The following is a 25,901-nucleotide window of genomic DNA, read 5'->3' as shown; positions in this document are numbered from 1 at the left end:
CCTTTTCCTAGGAAAAAAGATTCAATGAAAGCGTTGTGCCTTTAAGCAGCAGTGGAGAGTGTTGTTTTTCCAGTAGGAGTAAGAATGCCAGTTCCGCTGGAGAGCTATTCATAACGATAATGAGCACGTTAGCATGCACTCTTGCAAATTCATGGTAATTGCATCCTCTGTCTGCGTGCAGAGTGACAGGTTTGAACAGAAGGAAGGCTGTTTGTTGGAGTTATGTTTTTTTTTTGTTTTTTTTTTTTGTTTTGTTTTGTTTTTTGTTTTTTTGACAGGCAGAGTGGACAGTGAGAGAGAGAGACAGAGAGAAAGGTCTTCCTTTGTCATTGGTTCACCCTCCAATGGCCGCCGCGGCTGGCGCACTGCGCTGATCCAATGGCGGGAGCCAGGTGCTTCTCCTGGTCTCCCATGGGGTGCAGGGCCCAAGCACTTGGGCCATCCTCCACTGCACTCCCGGGCCACAGCAGAGAGCTGGCCTGGAAGAGGGGCAACCGGGACAGAATCTGGCGCCCCGACCGGGACTAGAACCTGGTGTGCCGGCGCTACAGGCAGAGGATTAGCCTAGTGAGCCGCGGTGCTGGCCAAGAGTTATGTATTTTTATCTGAAATGGTTGTATGCATGGATTTCAGATTTTTTTTTTGTATTTCCAAGTAAATAAAAATATAAATATAAAATCCTTTAAAAAGTTTGTGGTGGGGTGGGTATTTGGCTTAGTAGGTCAAACACCTGCATACGACATCAGGCTGCTGGAGCTGGACACTTGTCGCTGGCTTCTGTCCCAGCTTCCTGGTATCATAGGCCCTGGGGGGCAGCAGTGATGGCCAAAAAGATTGTGTTTCTGCCCCCATGCATGGGAGACCTGGGTTGAGTTCCCGGCTCCCAGCTTTGGTTCCAGCCAAGGCCGTTACAGGGGATAAATAAGTGAAAATTTAAAAATGAGACGTTCGTGGGAAATGGAATTAGAGGATAAGTTTCTTTTGGTATTAAAAAATTTTTTTAAGTTATTTATTTGAAAGAAAAAGAGTGACAGGTCTCCCATCTGCTGGTTCACTCTCCAGGTGTCTGCAACAACCAGGGCTGGGCCAGGCCACGCCAGGAGCCAGGAACTCAGTCCTGGTCTCCCACGTGGGTGGCAGGGACCCAAGTGCATGGGCTGTCAGGAGCTGCCTCCCGGAGTGTGGGTTAGCAAGAAACTGAAATCGGGAGTGAAGCAGGGACTCGGATGCTGGCTCTCCGATGTGGGACGCAGGTGTCCCGGGCAGCATCTCGGCCTCTGCGCCAGACGCTGGCCTCCTAGACTCCTGGAAGTCCCCTCTGTGTGGCAGCTGCCACCCTGCGGTTCTCAGTTGGAGCTGCTGTGGCTGTTGCCGCACATGGAGTGGCTGGTCTCTCAGCTGGAGGCTGGGACTGGAAATCAGGGGGTGGCCGCGTGGCCGTGCTGCAGGTTCTCTTCCCATCTTCCCTCCCTGTCCTCGCCTGGGAGACGGTGAGCCCGGACCTCCCTGGTTCCATCGGGGGGCTCCCCTCTCGGGCCTGATGACCACCCACCATCTGTACCTTCAGATACCGCTGTGTTGGGGGTTTGGAGCTTCATACGAATGGGGGGGTGGTTAATTCCATTTCCTCGGTTACACAGGATCTTCAGGTTCTTGGGAAATGTAGATTATCTGCCTTCTCATGACCTCTTTCAAGTCCCCTCAGTAAAAAGTGTGCCATGCTTGGGAGCGTGCTGCGAGTGTGAATGAGTTTGTCTCGTGTGTAGACGCTCAGATACTGCTAGGCGGGAGGGAATCCAGGGAAAGGAGAACGCGGGTGTTCCAGGAAGCTCTGGTTCTCTCCCCAGGTCTGGAGCTGACTTTCTTCTCTGGCGTGTATGGGACCTGTATCGGAGCTGTAAATAAATTTGGAACAGAAGAGAAAAGCCTCATTGGACTTTCTGGCATTTTTATCGGCATTGGAGAAATTTTAGGTGGGTTTACAAACATGTCTTTGCGTCGTAGATTGGATTGTTGTAGTTAAAATGGAAACTTTAAGTGTCTTGAATTTCTGTTTTCCCTACTTACTTTTACCCAAACGGGTGTTTTGCTTTTCTATTATCACTATTCTAAAAAAAACAAAACTAAAACACTTGCGAGATACCCAGATGGAAGCCACAGCTAGGGCAACGTGGGATCTTCCTTCTTTTCCTCCTAAAGCACTCAGAGGGGTCCCCGAGTCCTTGTCCCTTGACTCTCTGGCACTGAGTGTGGAGTTGGCATCAGAGGACAAAACCACGACCGACAGCCCGCAGCCGGCTTCTGCTGTGTCTCGTCTGGCAGTGCTTGGTTCTGTGATGGTGTTCTGATGGGCTGAGCAGAGCGGGCTGGCTTTATAGGCAGAAGGGCTAATGGCGGGAGAAAGGTCAAGTTTCAGAGTTACTTCCCTTGTCAGGTGGGGAGGTGGAGACAGACCGCAGAAAACAGCTGCTTGGTACCGTCGGGTCGGGTCGGGTTACTTTAGTGACTGAGGAGATGTCAGGGGAACGGCACTGTCGTGCAGGCTGGAATTGGCCTCTGAGGTTCTTCACTGCTCTCTCACCTCTCAGAAGGCCACAGGACAGCTTAGTTTCCGTTGGGTGACTGGAGCTCTGGCACGGGTGACTCCGTTGTGATTCTTAGTCTGGTCTGTTGGGAGCTTGTGCAGGAGCTTGGTGAAAGCAGTGACCCCCCCACTCTTCACTCTCCCCGGCCTAAAGGCCCAGCCCCAGACGGCCCCCTGCAGACTGCAGTCAGGTCCTGGGTGAAGATGCACAGGACAGGGTGTGAAGGGTCCCAGTGCAGGAGTTTCTGGCATGGGGTGCGCCCCTCCCAGTGTGGGGAGCCCTGGAGGCTCCCTGGCCTGCTGAGCGGTCATGGTGGTTTCAATCTGTAGACGCGAATGGTGACATCATTGGCTGTTAGACAAGGGGCTCAACCTCTAGCTCCCCCCCCCTTCCACGCGAGGGGAGAAGAAAGTCCAGTCGTCTGTTGGGCTTGGTGCCTTCCAAGGAGCTTCCATTCCGAAGCCGTTCCCTCCCTCCCCGTGGTCACCTCCTTAGCATAAACTCAGGCGTGGTTGGAAAGATACTCTTGTGATCAGGTAAATCCCAAGGGTCTGGGGTCTCTGCCTGGAGCTGCGGGCAAAGCCCTGACACACGTATTGGTGTCCCACTGCACTGGTTGTCCCTCAGGACAGAGGCCTGCCCCGCCCTTGCAGCACATGGCAGGCTCCGTCAGACATCAGGAACTGACCGGTGCACCAGGTGCTTGAGAATTCCTTGTGTCAGCAAAACAGACAAAAAGACCTGCCCGCGTAGAGTTTATATTCTTGGGAAAAAATACAGTAAAAATTCAGGAAAGCTGGAATTTCAGACAATGGTAAATACTAGGGGGACAGCGGCCTGGGTGTTGTCGCTGCCTGCTTTGGTGCCAGCCCTGAGACGGGCCCAGGTGTCTGTCTGTCAGGGTTCAGTGAGTGACAGCTGAGTGTGTGGAGTGAGTAATCAGAATGTGGGCTCCGCAGGACTCGCTACCTCGTTGGTGAGGAGTCGGACTGAACCAGGTGGATGAAGGAGCTGCTGTAGGAGACGGGTCTGAGGCAGCCTCCTGAAAGGGGTTCTGGGTGTGTTGAAACACCAGGGAGGGGCCAGGTGGAGACGCGTCAGGGTAAGCAGGTGGGGTACAGACGGGTGCTCGGGAGGGACACGTGGGTAGAGGTTGCCCTGGGAGTCACCAGTGTGTAAGGGGTGGGTGGAGCCTTGGCCGAGGTGACATCGTGCAGGGAGAGTCTGGTGCACGGCACTGAGTCTCTGCCAGAAGCCCAGCCGTGAAGAAGTGCACTTTGTTATCTATATATGCATGTAATTATTTTTAAAGATTTATTTATTTTGAACATCAGAGTTACACAGAGAGAGAATGAGAGACAGAGCGAGCTTCCATCCACTGGTTCATTCCCCAAATGGCCACAACAACCAGGCCTGGGCCAGGTTGAAGCCAGGAGCCAGACGCTTCCTCCAGGTCTCTCACATGCATGTAGCGGCCCAAGCACTTGGGCCGTCCTCTGCTGCCTTCCCGGGTGCATTACCGGAGCCAGATCAGAAGCAGAGCAGTTGAGACTCAAACTGGCACACATATGGGATGCTGGCACTGCAGGCTGGCGTCAACCTGCTGAGACACCGCGCTGGCCCCAAGAAACACGCTCTTACCAAATAGGCAGCCTGCTGAGTGTTTTTTTGTTTTGTTTTGTTTGCAAATTTACAAAAAATTGCAAAGATAAAAAGCAAGAATGCCTGAATATTCTTTAACAATATTCATAGGGCTGGCACTGTGGCATAATGGATAAAACCACCACCTGCAGTGCCGGCATCCCATATGGGCACTGGTTCGAGTCCCAGCTGCTCCACTTCCAATCCAGCTCTCTACCATGGCCTGGGAAAGCAGTGGAAGATGGCCCAAGTGCTTGGACCCCTGCACCCGCGTGGGAGACCTGGAAGAAGCTCCTGGCTCCTGGCTTCGGATTGGCACAGCTCCGGCCGTTGTGGCCAATTGGGGAGTGAACCAGAGGATGGAAGACCTCTCTCTCTCTCTCTCTCTCTCTCTCTGCCTCTCCTCTCTTTCTATAACTCTGACTTTCAAATAAGTAAATAAATCTTTTTAAAAAAAAAGCCAATATTCACCTGTTGTTAATATTTTCCCTTATTTACATTTATCAGTTGTTCTCTCTCTTGTTGACTTTCTCATGTACAAGGAGTCCTCAAAAAGGTTTATGGAATATATTATTAAGAAACCACATGATTTCAAAAGTTTTGTAACAAAAAACAGTAAATTTCACTTTTTCATGAATTTTAATGAGTTAATTTGAAAAGCAGACACACACACAAAAACAAACATACGGATTTTCCGTCGCCTGGTTCATTGCCCAAACGCCCACCGCAGCTGATGCTAGCCATCTGAAGCCCGGAGCTCAGTCTGGGTCTTCTGCTTGGGCTGCAGGGACCCAACTGCATGAGCCGTCACGTGCCGCCCCCCAGTGTGCGCTCCAACAGAAAGCTGGAACCGGTAGCGGACCCGAGACTCACTCCCAGGCACCCCAATGAGAAACAAGCAGCTTTCTTGACCACTGTGCCAAATGCCCATCCCTTCAGGAAGTCTTTGAAGTCCCCTCATCTGATTTATATCTTCTGAAGCACAAGAGAATAGGTTACACATCTCGTGGCTGTTTAACACCCCCAGTACTGCTGTCCAGCCCCAGCCTGGGCTTGCTGTCGCAGTGTGCAGCAGGCCAATCACTGGCATTGCGGTGGTGAAAGAAAGTAGCTTTGGCCGGCGCCACGGCTCACTTGGCTAATTCTCCGCCTGTGGCACCAGCACCCCGGGTTCTAGTCCCGGTCCGGGCTCTGTCCCGGTTGCTCCTCTTTCAGTCCAGCTCTCTGCTGTGGCTCGGGAGTGCAGTGGAGGATGGCCCGGGTGCTTGGGCCCTGCACCGCATGGGAGACCAGGAGAAGCGCCTGGCTCCTGGCTTCGGATCGGTGTAGTGCGCCGGCCATAGTGGCCATTTGGGGGGTGAACCAACGGAAGGAAGACCTTTCTCTCTGTCTCTCTCTCTCTCACTGTCTAACTCTGCCTGTCAAAAAAAAAAAAAAAAAAAAGGTAGCTTTGTGTTTTACAAAACACAGAGCTGAGAGAATGGCAGCTGTGGCTTAATTCCCAGGGTCCCTGAGAAGTTAAGGGTCAGGGCTCTTATGCATTGAGTTGGGGTTGAGCGGTGCTTGTTCAGCTCCTGTGGAGTTCTGGTTGGTCTGCAGTGTTTACGGCCCTCCTTTGAATGGTCAGTGATAGGAGACCATCATGTGCTTTTGGGCATTCTGATGGTGGCCTGGTGGTCTCTGGTCAGTCCTGGGGCTGTGTGCAGTGCTCCTTACTTCAGGACCTGGGGTTCCTGAGCCAAAAAGCAACTTCCAGACAAGACCAGTTCTCGAGATTTTATCTATAGAGGACCAGGGGACTGCCCGAGGGTCATTAGCAAGGACCCCATACACCATTTCCTTGATGGCAGGGTGAGTTCTCATGAGTGCTTGGTCTGCAGTCATCCAGGCAAGGCAAAGAAGCTTGAAGCCTCAGGAGACGGTGGACGACCAGGGCCTGGTGGCGTGTGCCATCTGGTTCCAGGGCACTGGGAGGGACTCTGCCTGTGTTTCCCAGGCCGAGTGCTCGCTCGTGTTATCACAGTGCAGGTGTCAGCTGCAGCATTTCTCATCCGTGTCCCGTGTCGTCCCTCTGCTGGTCCCGGTTTAGTCTGGTCACATGCTGCATCGGTTGTCCTGTCTCTGCTGATGCAGAATGCTTCCACAGTTTGTCTTTTATGGCCCGGACAGTTTTCAATACGGCTGCTGCCTCTGAAAATGTGTGTTCCTCATGCTGTGTGTTTTATCCTCCCTGTGAGTAGGCAGAAGTTACGCTTCTCATCAGGGATACTGCCCATGTGACACTGTGTCTGTGGCAGGACAGCCTGTCTGGAGACATGCAATGCCCATCCGTCCCTCATGGGCAATGTTAATTTTAGTCAAGGTCAAGGTGTTGCCTGATGTCGCTGCTGTATAGTTGCTGTGTTTTAACTGTCGCCCGGCCACCAATAAGCGTTCTGTGGGCAGGCGCTTGGAGCCGTGCAGAGACCCTGCTGCCCAGCAGAACTCCCCCGGCTCAGCCGCCGAGCTCCGTCTCCACCGGGACTTCCACAGCAAGGCGGCCCCGCCTCCAGCGTGCCATCCACAGGTGGCCCTTGGTGTTCTGCCTTTCAGCCCCGTGTATTTTTATTATTTGTGTGGACCCATGACTCGCTCTTTGTCCCAAAGGTTGATTGTTCATGGTATTGCACTTCATTATTTTGGCGCTCCGGTCATCCCGGCTTTGAGCAGTGGGCACCCTTCGAGCAGGCGTCTGTGGCCCCACCATTTATTGAGCAGTTCTTTCCATCTGGTCAGCAGGTTTATCTCACGCTTACCCTGACCCCAGCCCGGAATCAGCCATTCCCCAGAGGCTCCTGCTTCCTCCCGTGGGGAATGGTGTTAGATAAACCGAAACCTGGGAGTGCTGTACTCACAGCGGTGGGTGGCTGCTCTTGTCTGGCTCTTTCACTGGACAGCATGAGGCAACACATACATGTGCACATGGCAGTACACGCATGTACAGTGTAAAACGTGGCCTCTCGTGTCCAGCTTCTTTTACTTAGCATGCTTTCAGGGTCCATCTGTGTTACAGCATGTAGCAAAACTGTCCCTTTGTGTAGCAATATCTGAAGTGTGCTTCGTACCAGGCACCACATTCACTGTGTGTAGCAATATCTGAAGTGTGCTTCGTACCAGGCGCCACATTCACTGTCAGCGTGTGACAGACGGTAGATGCTTCCGCCTTTGGGCCACTGTGGCTGAGTCTGCTGGGACTGTTTCCTCGCGGAGTTTCCTCCTCTTGGGCGTGTCCCTGAATGGGATTGATGGGTCAGGGGAGAATTCGCTGATTCTTTCACTGCCGGTCCTGTTTTCCTGCTTCCTTACATGCTAGTAACTTTTTTTTTTTTTTTTTTTTTAAGAATTATTCCTTTGGCCAGCACCGGGGCTCACTAGGCTAACCCTCCACCTGCGGTGCCGGCACCCGGGTTCTAGTCCTGGTCGGGTGCCGGGTTCTAGTCCCGGTTGCTCCTCTTCCAGGCCAGCTCTCTGGTGTGGCCCGGGAGTGCAGTGGAGGATGGCCCAAGTGCTTGGGCCCTGCACCCGCATGAGAGACCAGGAGGAAGCACCTGGCTCCTGGCTCCGGGTCAACGTAGTGTGCCAGCCGTAGCGGCCATCTGGGGGGTGAACCAACGGAAAAGGAAGACCTAACTGTCTTTCTCTCACTGTCTATCTGTCCAAAAAAAAAAAAAAAAAAACATTTTATTTGAAAGGCAGAGAGAGGGACAGACAGATTTTTCTTCTGCTGGTTTATTCCCCAAACCAGGCCGAAAGAGGCCCAGAGCCCAGTCCAGGCTCCCAGATGTGTGGCTTAGAACCACGTACTTGAGCCATCACCTGCCGCCTCCCTGGTTGCGCATCAGCAGGAGCCGAGCATCCGGGACTTGAACCAGATCCTCCGTATGGGTCGTCGGCTTCCCGAGGGGCGACCTGGGCTGCACCAGGTGCCTGCCTCACTCTTCAAGGATGTTAAAGGCAGAGAGAGCCCCTGGTCTCGTCCCTTTGGGGTGGAAAGGTCGTCTCTTCTGCTCTTGCTGTTACTTCTCTTTCACTCTTGAGACGTGTTAGTGTCCTGATGGTTGAGCCTCCCTGGGTTTTCCTGTCGCCCTTTGTGCTTGCCCGTGTTCTGAGATTTCACAGGGATCATCTTTAAGGGCAGTGCCTTAGCTCAGCCACGAAACGTGGGGACCGTTGTTGACTGTGTGCTCCACGTCACACCATGGGGTGGACTGATCCACAGAGAGGCAGTAACGCGAGTGTCTCTGGGTGGATGCAGGTGATTTGGGAGCTCAGCTTTCGCTGCGGTGGTGGCGTTGGGTCATCAGCGCCCGCGAGGGCGGGAGTGTTGACGTCGCTGGGGACGCGTCTGCCTTGCTCCAGCTCGGCCAGCGAGGCTACGTCGCGGGCCAGTAATGCGGCTGACGCTTTCGCCGTCTCGCTCCCTAGGTGGGAGCCTCTTCGGCCTGCTGAGCAAGAACAGTCGTTTTGGCAGAAACCCCGTTGTGCTGCTGGGCGTCCTGGTGCACTTTGTAGCTTTCTACTTGATATTCCTCAACATGCCCGCGGATGCCCCCATCGCCCCCGCGGAGGGAACCAGCAGCAGCGCTTACATCAGATCCAGGTAACCGAGCGCCCTTTCCCTGGAGTCTGAGGACGGGTGGCTGGTGCTTGTCCTCGGTGGAGAGGGGATCCTGTATCTCCCCGAGGCCGCCTGTCGAGTGCTGGTGGGGGCAGGCTGAGCTGTAACAGGACTCCAGGGAGCTTCCCAAGGTCGCTTTTGTAATGAAGGAGCGTGGCGGTGTCTGACGTGATGGGTGGTGTCGTCTATGGAGCAGTGAAGTGCCGCAAGGTCGGGCCTGGAGCGCGGGGCGTCTCCAGCCAGGCTGTCCGCTCAGTCCTCCGGGGAGCCTTGTGAACTTTGAGGACACTGGCTGATTGCACTGAGCGCTCAGCTTCATTATAGATCCAGACACTGGTGTCTGGATCCCCAAATCCAGCGGGAACCCAGCCCCCAAAACAGTATTTGCTCCCCACGGAGTTACTAGGCCAGAGCTGTGTGTGTTAGCACGCGCGTTCCTTCTTGGTGAGCGCTGGTGCTGAGCTTTGTAGTGCACGCTGGGCTGGGCTGGGCGGTGGGGCGCTCCCGTGGGCGCTGGGCGGTGGGGCGCTCCCGTGGGCGCTGGACGGTGGGATGCTCCCGTGGACACTGGGCAGTGAGACACTCCCGTGGGCGGTGGGGCGGTGGGGCGCTCCCGTGGGCGGTGGGACGCTCCCGTGGGCGCGGGGCGGTGGGGCGCTCCGTGGGCGCGGGGCGGTGGGATGCTCCCGTGGGCGCTGGACGGTGGGATGCTCCCGTGGGTGCTGGGCGGTGGGGCGCTCCCGTGGGCGCTGGGCGGTGGGGCGCTCCCATGGGCGCGGGGCGGTGGGACACTCCCGTGGGCGCGGGGCGGTGGGGCGCTCCCGTGGGCGCGGGGCGGTGGGACGCTCCCGTGGGCGCGGGGCGGTGGGGCGCTCCCGTGGGCGCGGGGCGGTGGGGCGCTCCCGTGGGTGCTGGGCGGTGGGGCGCTCCCGTGGGCGCGGGGCGGTGGGGCGCTCCGTGGGCGCGGGGCGGTGGGGCGCTCCGTGGGCGCTGGATGGTGGGACACTCCCGTGGCGCGGGGCGGTGGGGCGCTCCGTGGGCGCTCTTTGTCTCTGGCGGTCACTGTTGTGCTCCTGCGTCCTGCAGCAAGGAAGTGGCCATTCTCTGCAGTTTCCTGCTAGGGCTGGGTGACAGCTGCTTCAACACCCAGCTGCTGAGCATCCTGGGCTTTCTCTACGCGGACGACAGCGCGCCGGCCTTTGCCGTCTTCAAGTTTGTGCAGGTAACCGCCTCGGACTGGGTGGACGGCAGGTGCTTTCTTGTGCTTTGCCTTCCTTGGGCACTGGTATTGTGGTTTTTCAGTGGCAGCCCGGGATGTCCTTTAAAAGGGTTTGTGAGTGCGGTTAAGCAGCCACGAGCAGTGTGACCTCTGCGCTCTTCCTTGCGTGTGTCGAGTAAGCTCGCGTGCTGGTCTGCACCGCGCAGAGCGGAGCCCGCCTCCCTTGGCCGCCAGGGTTCCGTTCAGCGTCAGAGACGAGCGCATTTCCCACTCTGTAGCACCCGTCACTGCTCTGGTTTTCCGGAGTTCGGTTTCCAGTAGCAGAGGTGGTAGCTCACTTGGTTTCCCCCCCCGCTGTCGGGGGCCCGTGGTGCATGTCTGAGTTGGTGACAGATGCAGGAGGGAGGGAAGCGCTCGGGCCAGACAGCTTGGGGTCTGACAGCCGCGGCTGCCTGTGCTCCAGGGGGGTCCCTGTGTGCCTCCTGTGACATGTGCTCCCCGGGGGTCCCTGTGTGCCTCCTGTGACGTGTGCTCCCGGGGGTCCCTGTGTGCCTCCTGTGACGTGTGCTCTCGGGGGTCCCTGTGCCGTCTGTGACATGTGCTCTCGGGGGTCCCTGTGTGCCTCCTGTGACGTGTGCTCTCGGGGGTCCCTGTGTGCCTCCTGTGACGTGTGCTCCCGGGGGTCCCTGTGCCTTCCGTGACGTGTGCTCCCGGGGGTCCCTGTGTGCCTCCTGTGACGTGTGCTCCCGGGGGTCCCTGTGCCGTCTGTGACGTGTGCTCTCTGCTCCTAGTCTATATGCGCAGCCGTGGCGTTCTTCTACAGCAACTACCTTCTCCTTCACTGGCAACTCCTGGTCATGGTGACGTTTGGGTTCTTTGGGACGATTTCCTTCTTCACCGTGGAATGGGACGCTGCGGCCATTGTGGCCCGGGGCTCTGACTACCGGAGCATCTGACCGGGTGCCGGCGAGGGGAGGCAGCGTCTTCACGGATCCAGCCGGATGCGGAGCCTGGCGGAGGAAGCTGCCTGTGGTGTGTGCAGGATGTTGGATGATGTGCGGTAGGGAAAATCATGGAATTGCGACTGTTGAACCTGCCAGAGCTGGCGTCCAGTTTACAGATATTAGCTATTTAAAGTAGAACAAGGGGAACCTGCCCTGCCAGTTGCCATTGTTCTGACCGTTGTTCTTCACTCCGTCTGTCCCGTGTTCCTTTTGATCATGTAAATGTTGTCTCCTCTGCACTGTTCGTTCAGAGCCCAGGAGGGCCGTGTGTCCCAGGGGGTGCCTGTGGGGCGTGCAGTGCGCCTCACCACGCCATAGGCAGCTGTGCCACCGCGCGTGTGTATCCGGGAATGACGTTTAAATAAACAGCAGATGCAAAATGCAGTCCCACCCTTGAAAGAATGTCTTCCTCCTCCAAAACTGTTCACAAGTTCCCTTGCATGGTACTTCATGGCAGGAGGCGGCCAACTCAAGAAGTATAAATGAGATAAAAATTGTCTGAACCTAATGTCTATAAAGGAGCAAACAACACACTTAAGAATCAAGCACTTAACCAGAGGAGAACTTCTGTTAGTAAATTCTCCTGGAAGATGCAAAGCAGAAAAGAAATCCCCAGACCGAGCCGTGCCGGGCTCTGAGCTGCGGCGGTGGACCGCGTCGTTTGCGTGCCACACGTCCGCTTGTGTCCTCCTGTGTCGGAACAGAACGTGACCGCTTGGGGAGGCGCTTAAATGCTTCACTCTCTCCCTGTGAGCTTGCTTAAAATGTGCTCGGAATTGAGATTAAATTTGGAAACCTTGAAATTCACTCTTCAAGTGGATGGTTTTTTGTTATATTCACAAAGTTGGCCCACCATCATCATTGCCTGGTTCCAGAACATTCTCCTGGCCCAGGGAGAACCCCTGCCTATGAGCAGTCACTCCCCTCCTCCACCGGGCACCACTCGTCCTCCTCTGGATGGCCTGTCCAAGAGTAATGCTTACCTGCACAGGCAAGGAGCTCTGGCAGATAAATCCAGCCCAGAGGGCAAGTGGTGCCTGAGTTTTTTTTTTCATCTGCTATGATCTGGGACTTGTGTAGTTGGCTCGCAGGTGTGACGAGCCCGGAGTCCAGGGGAGCGCGGTCTTGGGGTTTTGTTGGGGAGTCAGAGTCGCAGCCTCCATTGGTGTGCAGTTCCGGGCTCTCCTGTGCTGGGTTGTGGGGTGTTGGTTTCCCTCGGATGGCTTGGTTGACTCTGTAAGAATTCAGCACATGAGATTTGGGACCTGGCGCAGTGGCTCGCGGTGTCTTGAACACTGTAGTGTTTGTGCGGGTGCTCTCGTGGTCTCGTGCAGTGTGACGGATTTCCCCTGACACTGAGCCGCTTACATCAGCACCCATCTCAGCCCGCGGGTCTGCGGGTCAGGAACCTGGGAGTGGCTGAGCTGGGCCCTCGGCCCACGGTTCCTCTTCAGGCCCAGCCTGGGTGTTGGCCGGCTCCTGGGGCTCGCTGCTCAGCCTGTTGGCAGGAGTCACTTCTCCCCACGTTGTATTAAGAGTCTTAGCTTATGGCCGCTGCTGAATACCGGCCTCTGTTCCTTGTCACATGGAGGTGTCCTCTGGGCCACTCAGCACGACAGCTGTCCTCATCAGAGCGAGGCAGAAGCCACTCTAAACTTCAGCCCGAGAGTGACGCCTGTCGCTCCCGTATTCTGTCTGTCAGATGCACATCGCTCGTTCCAGCCCACACTGCAAGGCAGGGGGTTACTCAGGGGTCCCAGTGCCGGGAGGCAGGCAGATGGGGACCACCTTGCAAGGCTTCCTGACACACTGGGGCTTACACTGAAGGCGAGAACTGGGTCCCTCGTGCTCCCTGGCTCATCCCAGCCTCCAGGCTGCGCCGGCAGAACAAGGCTGAGCAGCCCCTGCCGGTGCCTTGGGTGTGTGACCCAGGGAGGGCGCAGCGTCTCGCCACGCGGGTGGGTTCCTTGTGATTGGTGTGAAGGGGAGAAGCAGCGTGAGGCCGCACCCCTGGCTGTGTGCTGGATTGTCATTTTAAGTTCTCCATGCAACTGTTTTTTTTTTTTTCCAGGTCATGTTTTTACTTTTTTTTGTCTATTTAATGTCTTATCTCAGTGGATTCTAGATGACTGGATAATGTTAAGGTTGTCTTTTGAATTTTCAGCATTAAGAATGAAATATGACAATGAAATAAAGAGTTTAATTTTTATGCTTGTGTTATATTCTCTGGTTTTTTTTTTTTTAGTTTCTTTTGGGGCATGTCTTTAAAGATTTATTTATTTATTTGAACGACAGAGTTACAGAGAGGCAGAGAGAGAGAGAGAGGTCTTCCATCCTCTGGTTCTCTCCCCAGATGGCTACAACAACTGGAGCTGAGCTGATCTGAAGCCAGGAGCTTCTTCCGGGTCTCCCACGTGGGTGCAGGGGCCTGAGGACTTGAGCCATCTTCTGCTGCTTTCCCAGGCCATAGCAGAGAGCTGGATCAGAAGTGGAGCAGCCGGGACTCGAACTGGCGCTCATGGGATGCTGGCACTGCAGGTGGCAGCTTTACCTGCTGTGCCACAGCGCCAGCCCCTCTGATTTTTTTTTTTTTAAGATTTATTTATTTATTTGAAAGTCAAAGTCACAGAGAGAGAGGTCTTCCATCTGCTATTTGACTCCCCAAATGGCTGCAACAGCCAGGGCTGGGCCAGGCCGAAGCCAGGAGCCAGGAATTCTTCCAGGTCTCCCTCCCACGTGGGTGCAGGGCCCCACTGGTGCCATCTTGAACTGCTTTTCCCAGGTGCATTAGCGGGGCACTGGATAGGAATGGAGCAGCCGGGACATGAACCAGCCAGCCATGTGGGATGCTGGCATTGCAGGCGGTGGCTTTACCCGCTACGCCACAACGCACAGCATTGGCTTCTCTCTGACGTTTATCTACATAGCTCTAGCTGAGCAAAGCCTTAGCTTGGAGGGCAGGCATTGTGATGCGCCTGGGCAAGCTGCTCCCTGGGGCTTGGGACACCCGCACCCGTGCCAGGGGCCGAGTCCCGCCTCTGCTTCTGACCAGCTTCCTGCTCGTGTCTCTGGGAGCGGAGGTGACGGCCGCGGTGCTGGGATTCCTGCCATCCACGTGGGATACTGGGACGGAGTTCCTGGATTCTGGCTTCCTGCTGTGGGCATTTGGAGAGAGAACCGATGGGTGGACGGTCGAGCTCTCCCTCCCGCCCTCTTTCCACATCGCTCTGCCTGCCTTTCAGATAAATGAAGTTTTCAGTCGTCGACTGCTCTCACGTGTGGGTGCACGGTCCAGTGCGAGCTCCTCACTGTACTCACCTCGGCCTTTGAGCAGCCTTTGTCAGACAGAGTGGAAGGCTCTGCGCGCCCACGCCGCCTGGGCTCTGGCTGCCCGCCTGTGGGTACGCAGGCTTTCTCTCTCTGGGAGTTCTTTCTGGTTGGTTTAGTGACTTCAGCACAGTAAATCCCTTGGGAACTTTTAACTTCCCAGGATACAAATGACTTCCAATTCTCAAAGTATTTTTGGATCCTCCACTGGGATGGCTACTAGAAACCCTCACACAGCACAGAGAAAGTAGGCATCAGCAAAGCTGTGCCGGAGCCGGCGTCGCTGGGCACGGCAGGTTGAGCCACCGCTTGTGACACCCGCATCCCATATGAGCACCAGGTTCCAGTCCTGGCTGCTCCCTGCTAATGCGCCTGAGAAGGCAGCAGAGGGTGGCCCCCGTGCTCGGCCCCTGCCACCCAGGGAGACCTGGATGGAGCTCCTGGCTCCTGGCTTTGGCTTGGCCCAGCCTCAACTGATGTGGCCATTTGGGGAGTGAACCAGCAGAGGGAGGACCTCTCTCTCTCTACCCCTCTCCCTCTCCCTCTCCCGCCTCTCTGTAACTCTACCTTTCAAATAAACTTTAAAAAATACAGAAATTGGAATCTTTGTGCGTGGTTGGGGTTGGTGGAAATGTAAAATGGTTCCTTTGGGAGAAAAAAAGAAAAAGGAGTCGCTGTGCGATCCAGCGATTCCACTCCCGGTGTGCAGCCGTGTTCGTGGCAGTGCTGTAAACGGGGCATTGGCCAAGTGTCCATCATGAGGCCACAGAATGGAGGCTTCTCCACCCTCAAGAGGAAGGGAACTGGGGACCGAGGTTTGATCCGCAGTCGAGACAGTGGTTGGAAAACTGCACCCGTGCCCCTGGGTCCTAGGCCCGGTGCTGCTTCCTGCTCGTGTGCACCCTGGAGGCAGCAGTGATGGCTCAAGTACCTGGGTCCCTGCCACCCACATGGGGGACCCCGATTAAGTTCCTGGCTTCCACTTCCAACCTGGCCCCGCCCCAGCCGTTGCAGGCATGGAGAAAGTGAACCAGCAGATGGGAGCTGTGCCTGTTCCTCTCTCTGGCTCCGCAGGATGGCCTCAGTGTTCCGTTCTGTTATTTTTGATTCTCTCAAGAAAATGAAAGCCTTGCATATGGTTGTATAATCAGCAGTGAGATGATCATGGGTGTAGGTATTGATTAAGAGATAATTTAGTTTGAAAAGTTAATGTCTCATTAAAATGTAACATTAACAACTCCAGGTTGTTTGGGTTTTCTGGGATGAGTTTCCAGAATGTAAAATAGACCTTTCGCCTATAGCTCATGTTTTTTTTTTGTTTGTTTTTGTTTTTTTTTTTTTTTAATTACTCATTTGAAAGGCATAGCAAAGCGAGAGGGAGACAGAGGGAGATCTTCGATGCACTGGTTCACTCCTCAAATGGCCGCAGCAGGCCAGCAGCTCCATTTGGGTCTGCAACGTGGGTGGCAGGGCTCAAGTGCTTGAGCCACCATCCGCCACGTCCCCGCCGGGGCCCGAAGCGGAGCAGCCAGGACCTGAACCGGCACTCCGATGTGGGCCACGTGTCACAAGCCACGGCTGCTGGCCCCTACAACTCCTGTTTCTTAGGAATGGGAGACATTCCATAAAAATACTCCAGCTGTGGGCTTTCTGTGTGGTTTATTTCCATTGACCCATAATACACTATATTGTAGTTTTAATGCTAGGAAGTCTGTGTGCGTGAACCAGGTAGCCCAAGAAACTCCAGCGTTGCCGTGGCTCTCAGACGTGGCCTTCAGGGGCCGCCGCTGTGGTGCAGTGGGTAAAGCCACCGCCTGCAGTGCCAGCATCCCATATGGGCACCAGTTTGAGTCGGTTGTCCACTTCTGATCCAGCTCCCTGCTATGGCCTGGGAAAGCAGTAGAAGATGGCCCAAGTGCTTGGGCTCCTGCACCCACGTGGGACACCTGGAAGAAGCTCCTGGCTCCTGGCTTCAGATCAACCCAGCTCCGGCCGTTGTGGCCAATTAGGGAGTGAACCAGCGGATGGAAGAGATCTCTCTCTCTCTCTCTCTCTCTTTCTGTAACTCTGCCTTTCAGATAAATAAATCTTTAGGGGGAAAAAAAAGCAACTTGGCCTCCTGTGTGTGCAGTCTGGATGCCCCAGGTGCCCCCGCCAGCACAGCTGGCCGCGGTCGCTGGCTTTCCGGCCGCTGTCAGGGGTGGAAGGCTTGGCGTGCGGCACGAGTGGCTCCGCTCTCCTGGCGAGGGACGGAGATGCAGGATTTGAAGCCGCAGCTGTGCTGATCCAGAGGCCGCTCACTGAGCGTTTCCTTGACTTCGTTCCCACCCATAGGCCCTCGTCCTTAAAATGGTGTCATAGTCCCAGTTCTCCAGTCTTGTCTGTTTACGTTCTAAGCCTGTTTGACTTCCTTTTTTTTTTTTTTTTTTTTTTTTTTTTTGTTATGGGTTTAGCTCTTTCAGTTTCACATTTTAAAAGGGATCTTGGGGATAATTGTCACATAAATGGAATCAAAGCCTTGATGACTCGTATTGTAGACACTGGAGGTGTATTAAGGAAAAACAGATGGTTTCTCTCTTCGCGGCTGTAACCATGCAAACCAAAGAGAGGCACCCAGCGGGGGTAGTCGGGCAGCCTCACCGGGCGTCTGGCTGTGGTGCCCCCTGCAGGCGGCTGTATCCAAAGCTGCACAGTGTGTGCTGTTTTGTAGCCAGAGCCTGCTGTGGGCTGAAGGTCGAGGTCCTTGCCGTCTTCCAGGGCTGATTCTGTCTGCAGCCTTCGCTGACACAGCGTGCTGACCCGCACACCACATGCTTTACAAGTGGTCAGAAGCCAGGTGCCATTGTTGTCCCCACTTGGTAAATGAGAAAAGTTCAGATCCAGTAACATACTAAAATGTCAGAGCTGGTAAGCCGTGGGGCTGAGTTAGACCCCAGAGGGTCTGTTCCAGGAGCTCGGCTCCAGCCCCCTGGCTGCAGGATGCCGGGGTTGTCACAGCCGAAGCCAACTTGCTTTCCAGTCGCTAAGAGGATTTGACAGGTGGAATAAGCCCTTGTGTCCTTGTCAGGTTACCAGGCAAGGGCCTCAGAGAGAGAAGATCGTTATCCGGATGGGCCCAGTGCGATTAAAGGGCTCTGATGAGTGAGGGTGGGCGGCAGGAGGGCCAGAATCGGTGACACGGGCAAAGTCTCCATCTGCTGGAGAGGATTTTAAAAACCTTTAAAAAAAATACTTAGGCCGGCGCCACGGCTCACTAGGCTAATCCTCTGCCTGCGGCGCCGGCACACCGGGTTCTAGTCCCGGTCCGGGCACCGGATTCTGTCCTGGTTGCCCCTCTTCCAGGCCAGCTCTCTGCTGTGGCCAGGGAGTGCAGTGGAGGATGGCCCAAGTGCTTGGGCCCTGCACCCCATGGGAGACCAGGAGAAGCACCTGGCTCCTGCCTTCGGATCAGCACGATGCGGCGGCCATTGGAGGGTGAACCAACGGCAAAGGAAGACCTTTCTCTCTGTCTCTCTCTCTCTCACTGTCCACTGTGCCTGTCAAATATATATATATATATATAAGGCACAGCAACAGCGAGAGGGAGAGAGAAAGATCTTCGATGCACTGGTTCACTCCTCAAACGGCTGCAGCAGGCCAGCAGCTCCGTTAGGGTCTCCCATGTGGGTGGCAGTGCTTGAGCCACCATCCACAGCCTCCCCAGCCTGGGTTGGAGCGGAGCAGCCAGGACTTGAACCGGCACTTCGATGTGGGCTGCCACGGCTGCTGGCCCCTACAACTCACGCTACAGCCCTCTTGGCTCCTGGGTGCTTTCCTTGGGGTGGGGAGAGGAAGGCCGGGACCTCCTACCAAGTTCCTGGGGTGCGGCCGGGACTTTGATGTGCAAGGTGCAGGGCTGCTTCCAAGGCCACCTGTGCCTGTCCGCAGGTGCCTTGTTTTCCTTGTGCTACTTCCTGTCATCCTACTTAACACCAGGATGACCTGGTAAGAACAACACCTGTGCGAGGAAGCCGCCCAGCGGTTACCCGGTGAAACTGGCCCTCAGCCATCCTCGTAGCCAGGGACGATTGTTTCAAAAAATCTCTGTCACCTTCCTCACTTTCTCACTTTGCCCTTAACCCCCCTGCTGCAACCCCCCCCCCCCCCCCCCGTTCTGCCTCCCTGTGCCCTCCACGTACGCCACGGCAGGTGCATCCCAGATTACATTCCCCGTCATTCATTCCCACATGAACTCTCATCATCGGAGAGCCTCTGTTGCTATTTTTTTTTTCAATGATTTACTTATTTGAAAGGCAGAGTTAGAGAGAGAGACCTTCATCCACTGGTTCACTCCCCAGATGGCAGCAACAGTTTGGGCTGGACCAGGCTGAAGCCAGGAGCCAGGAGCTCCCTCGGTCCTCCCATGTGAGTGACAAGGGCCCCAGCACTTGGGCCGTCTTCCACTGCTTCCCCAGGCCGTAGCAGGGAGCTGGATCGGAATCGGGACGTGAACCGGCACTTCCACGTGGGATGCTGGCACTGCAGGTGGTGACTTGACCCACGCACCGGCCCGTGTGTTGGCATTTTAGACCGACAGCATTCCCGTTTCCAGGTCAAATACAGTCAGTATTCATCCAGCTGAAGCTCAGAAAGAGGAGACGGACAACTCAGTGAAATGGGCGGGTTCCTAGAAAGACAGAAACTCGACTCAAGAAGAGGAACTGAGCAGACCGGTAGCAGCCGCCCGGACTGAAATAGCAACGAAGGGAGCCCTGCAGAGTGCGGGCCAGCCCAGGTGGCTTCCCGGCGAATTTTATCAGACATTTAGAGAAGGAGTGATACTTCTCCCTCACACAGAAAATACAGGGTGGTGCCGGCGTCGTGGCACAGTGGGCTAAGCTGCCACCTGCAGTGCCGACATCCACCCGGGGCCAGTCCCGGCCGCTCCGCTTCCTGTCCAGCTCCCTGCAAGTGCGCCCCGGAAAACAGTGGAGGACGGCCCACGTACGTGGGCCCCTGCCAGTCACATGGGAGACCCGGATGAAGCTCCTGGCTTCAACCCGGCCCAGTGCTGGCCGTTGTGGCCCTTTGATGAGTGAACCAACAGATGGAAGATCTCTCCTGCTGTCTCTCTCTCTGTGTCACTCTGCCTTTGAAATAAGTAAATCTTAAAGAAAGAAAAAATGTGCTGCCAGGACCCGGAGAGATCCTCAGTAGCCATGGGTGGAGGTGAGCAGGAGAACAGGATTTACGGAAAGAAAGATGGCGCACGCCCAGACGTGCACGCCACAGCCCGGGGGGCAGAATCCTCTCCCCCAGCCCCAGCTAGGAGCCGTGCTCCGGGCAGGGCTGCATTGAAGGCCCACGGGCAGCAGGGAAGGGGCGGGGCCACAGCGCATGTCGGGGTCTCCAGGAAGGGGTGCTGGTGCCTGGCGCCTGGTGGACAGCGAGGCCCAACTGCAGGGTGAGAGGGGTGCCCCGGGGTGCAGCCGTGTCAGCACGGATGAGGGTGGCACGCGTGCTTGCCGACTCAGCGGCTCTGCCCCGGGACACACCAAGATGTGCCCGAGAATGCCCACTGCAGCCTCGGCTTCCGGGAGCGGAGGACGTGGTGAGGCCGGGCCCCTCTGAGTGCCCCGTGAAGGGAAACTCATTAAATGAGGGCGGGACAGAGCCCAGACCCTGACCCCCGAAGGCTCCCAGGGTCCCTCTGCTGAGGGCTCAAACATTCTGACACCGACCCCCGCCCCTCCAGCCAGACCACTGCCCACCCCTGCCGTCTCACAGGAAACACTGGCCCCCAGCCTGACCCATTGAAGGGAGCCACACGCGCTGTGCACCGGGCAGAGGCCCACACTCTGCTGCTCCTGTACCACTCAGTCCCCACGGCAAACTCCAAGAGGCACCGCCTGAGAACCGCACGGGGTGGGGGGCACTGCGGCCTTTTCTCCACCCCCCGGGTGTCCGTAATTCCCATGCGGACACCGGTTCGAATCCTGGCTGCTCCACTTCTGACCCAGCTCCCTGCTAGTGCACTATGAGAAGGCAGCGAGTGACGGCCAGAGTACTGGGCCCCTGCACCCATGTGGGAGACCTGGAAGAAGCTCCTGGCTCCTGGCTCCTGGCTTCGGATCGGCGCAGCTCCAGCTGTTGCGGCCATCTGGGGAGGGCACCAGCAGATCAAAGACTTCTCTCTCTGTCTCTCCCTCTCTGTAACTCTGCCTCTCAAGTAAATAAATAAATCTTTAAAAAAAATAAAAATTGTTTAAAACTTTGTGTGAAATTACCTTCATGTATCTGAGGCATATATGAAGTATAAATTAGTTTCATAATCGACTTGGCCCCCATCCCCAAGATACTTAACCATGCAAATACAAACGTTCGCAAATCCTAAAAAGCCGCAGCACTTCAGTCCCAAGCCTTGCAGACAGGAGAATCTCAGCGGGTGTCAAACTGGTTTTGGAACCGGGGCTGAGAGAAACATGGCCTAGAGGTGGGTGCACATCCTCTTGTGCCCTGCAGGGGGCGCCCTGCCCTTGCCATGGGCTCTGGCTTGGAACGAACCCCCAGCAAAAGGAATTGAATTGGAATAGTAAATTAAGATGCGGCTTAAACTTTGGCTCTGGCCCTCAGCGGCCCCACTGCGACCCCCGTGCTGCCGGCTGCCCCCGGGGGTGCTGTGCAGGCCCTGGCTCCTGCCTGCGACCCGTGTGAGTCCCTGACTTCATGGAGTGTACTCATCTTTGTGTCCTCTTGGGAAGGGGCTGAGAACTGGATTTGTGGGAAATTAGAAACCATTCCAGATCCGCCTCTTTGGAAGATGGTTTTGCCTGAACCCGTAACTGCACACACACGCTCCAATGAGACAGATTCACTTAGCTCGTCTGGCCCTCGACCATAAAAGGAACCGTGGAAGCAAGCACGCGGGTTCACTGTGGCTGAGAGACGGCCTTCCCCGCACTGGAATTCCTAGACAGGGCGTCCAACAGGGCAGGTGCATACAGGCTATCTTTAAAAGCTCTCGGGAAAAAAATGAATTAAAAGTATGGATTTATTTTAGGGTAAAAAATGAAATCCATAATTTTTTCATAATACACATTTTTCATGTATTACAAAAAAATAATTTTTGGACCAAAATGAACTCATACATTTTAGCCCATTTTCCCATGAACTTTATGAAGTATCCTAGTATGTATGTATAAATTTATTTATTTATTTATTTATTTGAAAGGCAGAGTTACAGAGAGAGAGAGGTCTTCCATCTGCTGGTTCACTCCCAAATGGCTGCAATGGCCGGGACTGGGTCAAGCCAAGTCCAGGAGCCTGGAGCTCTGTTCGGGTTTCCCACAGGAGTGGCAGGGGCCCACGTACGTGCGTCCCTGCGCATTAGCTGCGAGCTGGAGCTGGACGGCCTTACCCTCCCGGCCACCGCACCGCCTCCCCGTGTACGGTTCACATCAAAGCCATTTAATGCGGCCGCAGGTTGCTGGGAAGGCCGGAGCGTTGCAGCGCTGGGTACCGAGGAGGGGCCTGTGCCCCTGGCCCCGGGGCCTCCTAACCAGGACTCCCATACATTGTGGGGAGACCCAGAGGGCTCCGGTTGCTGCTGGTCTCTGAAACACAGCCTTTGCCTTCGACGACCTCTCCCCGCGCGGCTGCGCAGTCCCATGCTGTGAGCTGGAGAAGCCGGGAGCCCAGCAGCTGCTCTCGTTCCTCTCGGGGGAGGGGGGCTGTGGGGAGGGGGGCCGATAGGTTTTTTCCCAGCGTGTTCTGGAGTCCTCTGGCTCAGGTGAGCCCCACGCGGACAGAGAGCCAGCGCTGGCCCTGCCTTCCCGGGGTGGAGTTCTGGACGGTCCTTTCACCCTCGCTGAGAAAGGAGAAGCCAAAGGCTCTGGAGCTCCCAGCAGGTGAGCAGGTGGGCAGGTGGGCAGGGGGCAGGTGAGCAGGGGGGCAGGTGGGCAGGTGGGCAGGTGAGCAGGTGGGCAGGGGGGCAGGTGGGCAGATGGGCAGGGGGGCAGGGGGGCAGGTGGGAAGGTGGGCAGGGGGGCAGGTGGGCAGGGGGGCAGGTGGGCAGGGGGCAGGTGAGCAGGTGGGCAGATGGGCAGGTAGGCAGGTGAGCAGATGGGCAGGGGGGCAGGTGAGCAGGTGGGCAGGTGAGCAGATGGGCAGGGGGGCAGGTGGGCAGGTGAGCAGGTGGGCAGGTGAGCAGATGGGCAGGGGGGCAGGTGGGCAGATGGGCAGGGGGGCAGGGGGGCAGGTGGGAAGGTGGGCAGGGGGGCAGGTGAGCAGGTGGGCAGGGGGGCAGGTGAGCAGGTGGGCAGGGGGGCAGGTGGGCAGGGGGCAGGTGAGCAGGTGGGCAGATGGGCAGGTAGGCAGGTGAGCAGATGGGCAGGGGGGCAGGTGAGCAGGTGGGCAGGTGGGAAGGTGGGCAGGTGGGCAGGGGCAGGTGAGCAGGTGGGCAGGTGAGCAGATGGGCAGGTGAGCAGGTGGGCAGGTGAGCAGATGGGCAGGGGGGCAGGTGGGCAGGTGAGCAGGTGGGCAGGTGAGCAGATGGGCAGGTGGGCAGGTGGGCAGGGGGGCAGGTGAGCAGGTGGGCAGGTGGGCAGGTGGCCTGGCTGGCGTCTGGCTTCCCACACTGCCTCCATGAAAAGCTTCCCCTGGGAGGACCACAGCGGGAAAGGCGAGGGTGAAGGAGGCACACATCCCCTCCCTCCTCCTCCTTTGTGCTTGGAGTCATCGCTCCCTGGAAGACCCCCTGTATGCAGACAGCTGGTTCCAGGACCCCTACGGGGGCCTGCACTGGTGGCTGCTCAGGCCCCTCCCAGGATGCGATGCAGCCTGCACAGAACCCACCTTAGTTATGCACGCTTTGCTTCATCTCTTCATCTCACCGTGTGGTGCAGGGGCCAGTGACAAGGAATTCATGCCTGTCCACGTTCAAACACAGGCATGTCCTGCCTCAGAGTTTCCCTCCGTGGCGGGTTGAATCCTCCGATGTGGAGCCCGCGGGTAAGGAGGGAAACCGTATCAGCGCTGGGTTGGTAGAGGGACGGGGCACGAGGGTCCCTGTCCTTGGAGCACCTTCCCCCGCCTCCCGGGGTGCACATTCGCAGGAAGCTGGACCGGAGACGGAGCTGGGCTGGGACTCAAACCCAGCTACTCTGGTACGGAAGGGGGTCCCAGCCGTGGCTTAGCCTCTGCACCAAACTCCCCTCCTCCCCGGTGCCTTTTTTATTTAAATGTACTTATTTATTTGAAAGGCAGAGCACTGGGGTGGAGGTGGGCAAGAAGAGAGAGAGAGAGAGAGTTTCCATTCACTGGTTCACACCCCAGACTCCTGCAGCAGCCAGGTCCAGACCGAGCCAAAGCCTGGAGCCGAGAAGTCAGTCCGGGTCTCCCACGTGGGTACAGGGCCCCAGACACCCGGCCCTTCCTTGCTGCCTTCCCAGGTGCGTCAGCAGGAAACTTGATTGGGAGCAGAGCAGCCGCCGAGCTTCAGCAGGTGCTCAGACGTGGGGTGCCGGCGTTGCAGGTTGCGGATTAACCCCCTGCGCCCCAACAATGGCCCACTCCCTGGACAATCAATCCTGTACCCCATCCCACACACATTCACTCACACATTTGCACACACATAGGAGGATACTTCAAAAGCAAAATTAAGATGTTTAATTTGATACAAAAATACTTGATATCCATGCATAGTTTTTCATAGTATGTGATAGCCACGAAACTTTTTTTTATTTTTAAAGATTTGTTTATTTGAAAGAGTTACACAGAGAGAGAAGGAGAGAGACAGAGAGGTCTTCTGTCTCCTGGTTCACTCCCCAGATGGCCACAATGGCCGGAGCTGCGCCAATCCAAAGCCAGGAGCCAGGAGCTTCTTCCGGGTCTTCCCACACAGGTGCAGGGAGCATCTTCCACTGCTTCCCCAGGCCACAGCAGGGAGCTGGATCGGAAGTGGAGCCGCTGGGACCGTCCCCGTGCCTTTGGCGCCTCCGTCTCCCACCTGTGCCCTCCCCTCCCCCGGCAGCACCTCCCAGCACCCCTCGGCACTCATCTCCAGCACAGGGCAAACGCAGAGCCTTTCCCAAGGCCACTTCTCTCATCGCATCGTCCTCAGCCCCAGCAGAGCTGCTCTCATGGGGGGGCGCCCCCACCCTGCTCTGTGCCATCTGCATGGACTGGCCGCCGGGTGCTGGACGGAGCCCTCCCCAGGGCCCCGGGATCGGCATCTCTTTCTCATGTTTTGTGAGTGAGGTCCCCTGGGGGTCAGGCACTGGCGGGGAGCAGCCCTGGGGTCTCAGTGCTGACTTTGACCCGGGTCTGCGTTTGCTCAGCTGTGCATGCAGGGCCTGGCAGGCAGAGCTGGGAGCCACAGGGGGACCGGGGCGGGGGCAGCCTTTGATTTCTCCCAGCCCAGGACTCAGGTCCCCAGGGGCGTGTGTGTGCGCGCGTGCATGCATGTACATGTGTGTGTCTCTCTGTGTGTGCATGTGTGTCTGTGTCTCTGTGTCTCTGCATGTGTGTGTCTGCATATATGTGTGTGTCGCTCTGTGTATGCATGTGTGTCTGTGTGTCTCTGCATGTGTGTGTGTCTGCATATATGTGTGTGTCGCTCTGTGTATGTGTGTCTCCGTGTATGTGTGTGTACCTCTATGTGTGTGTCTGTGCATGTGTGTGCTTCCGTGTGTCTCTGTGTACACGTGAATGCGTTCATGTGTGTATTATGTCTCTGTGTATATGCACATGTGTGTGTGCCTGTGTTTCTGTGTGTCTCTCTGTATGCACGTGTGTGCACGCTCATGCGTGTGATTCTCCCACGGCCGCCCTCCAGCCTCAAGGGGAGCAGGAGTGAGGTACGGACCTGTGCATTTCCTGAGCCCCAGGACCTCTTGCTGGGCGCGGGCCTCCCGTGTCTGCGAGGCTGGAGGTGGCTGGGTGGGCGTCTCTGTCAGCAGGCGCCGCTGCTTCCTGGCTGGGCTCTCCGGGAACGCATTGCTCTTGAATTATTCACCAGCTTCCAGGAGGCCAAAGATCACTGGCGCTCACATCGGTTGCAGGGCTGCAGCCTCTGTGTGTGGACAGGAGGGGGCCGGGGACTGGGGTTTGGGTGGGGAAACCAGACCAGGCCATGGCTCTGAGTCGCTTCACCGGGGCGTGGACTTGACCTTCGTGGGGGAGGTCGGAGCGAGAACCCTCTAGGGAGTTCCTGGCAGAGAGGGACGGAGCCTCATCTTCATGTCTCAGCTTCCATCCCAGCCCGCTCTTGGCAGTGCCCAGCAGGTGGAGGGGAGCCCCTGGGCGATGGCCCCGCCCACTTTCAGAGCATCCCAGTGGTGGGAGGGGCCGGGGCATTGTCTGAATCTTTTCCGGGCAGATCTGGCTGCTCCCTCCAGTCCTCTCCTCCGTCCTCTCCCCCTCTCCCGTGCACCTGACTTGGACCCAGGCCCCCTGCTTTGGCCTCCCTCGGGGCGCACGGATCCTCGGCT

At 56.6% G+C, this 25,901-nt stretch overlaps 1 protein-coding gene across 2 annotated transcripts in view; it reads left to right on the top strand.

Annotated features, from left to right (window-relative positions):
• The window catches only part of MFSD11 (major facilitator superfamily domain containing 11), a 33,590-nt gene extending 20,275 nt beyond the window's left edge, over window positions 1–13,315 (top strand). For both annotated transcript variants that reach the window (XM_002722922.5, XM_070060248.1), the window contains 4 exons: window positions 1,848–1,973; window positions 8,691–8,865; window positions 9,970–10,105; window positions 10,894–13,315. In XM_002722922.5, the coding sequence (XP_002722968.1) occupies window positions 1,848–1,973; window positions 8,691–8,865; window positions 9,970–10,105; window positions 10,894–11,058 (602 nt within the window). In that variant the 3' untranslated portion in view covers window positions 11,059–13,315. The remainder of the gene's footprint in view (window positions 1–1,847; window positions 1,974–8,690; window positions 8,866–9,969; window positions 10,106–10,893) is intronic.
• The last annotated feature ends 12,586 nt before the right edge of the window (window positions 13,316–25,901 follow it).

Source organism: Oryctolagus cuniculus, chromosome 17 (assembly GCF_964237555.1).
Source record: "Oryctolagus cuniculus chromosome 17, mOryCun1.1, whole genome shotgun sequence".
Classification (NCBI taxonomy): Eukaryota; Metazoa; Chordata; class Mammalia; order Lagomorpha; family Leporidae; genus Oryctolagus; species Oryctolagus cuniculus.
The sequence above is the reverse complement of the archived record's forward strand: the minus strand, read 5'-3'. Positions and strand labels throughout refer to the sequence as shown.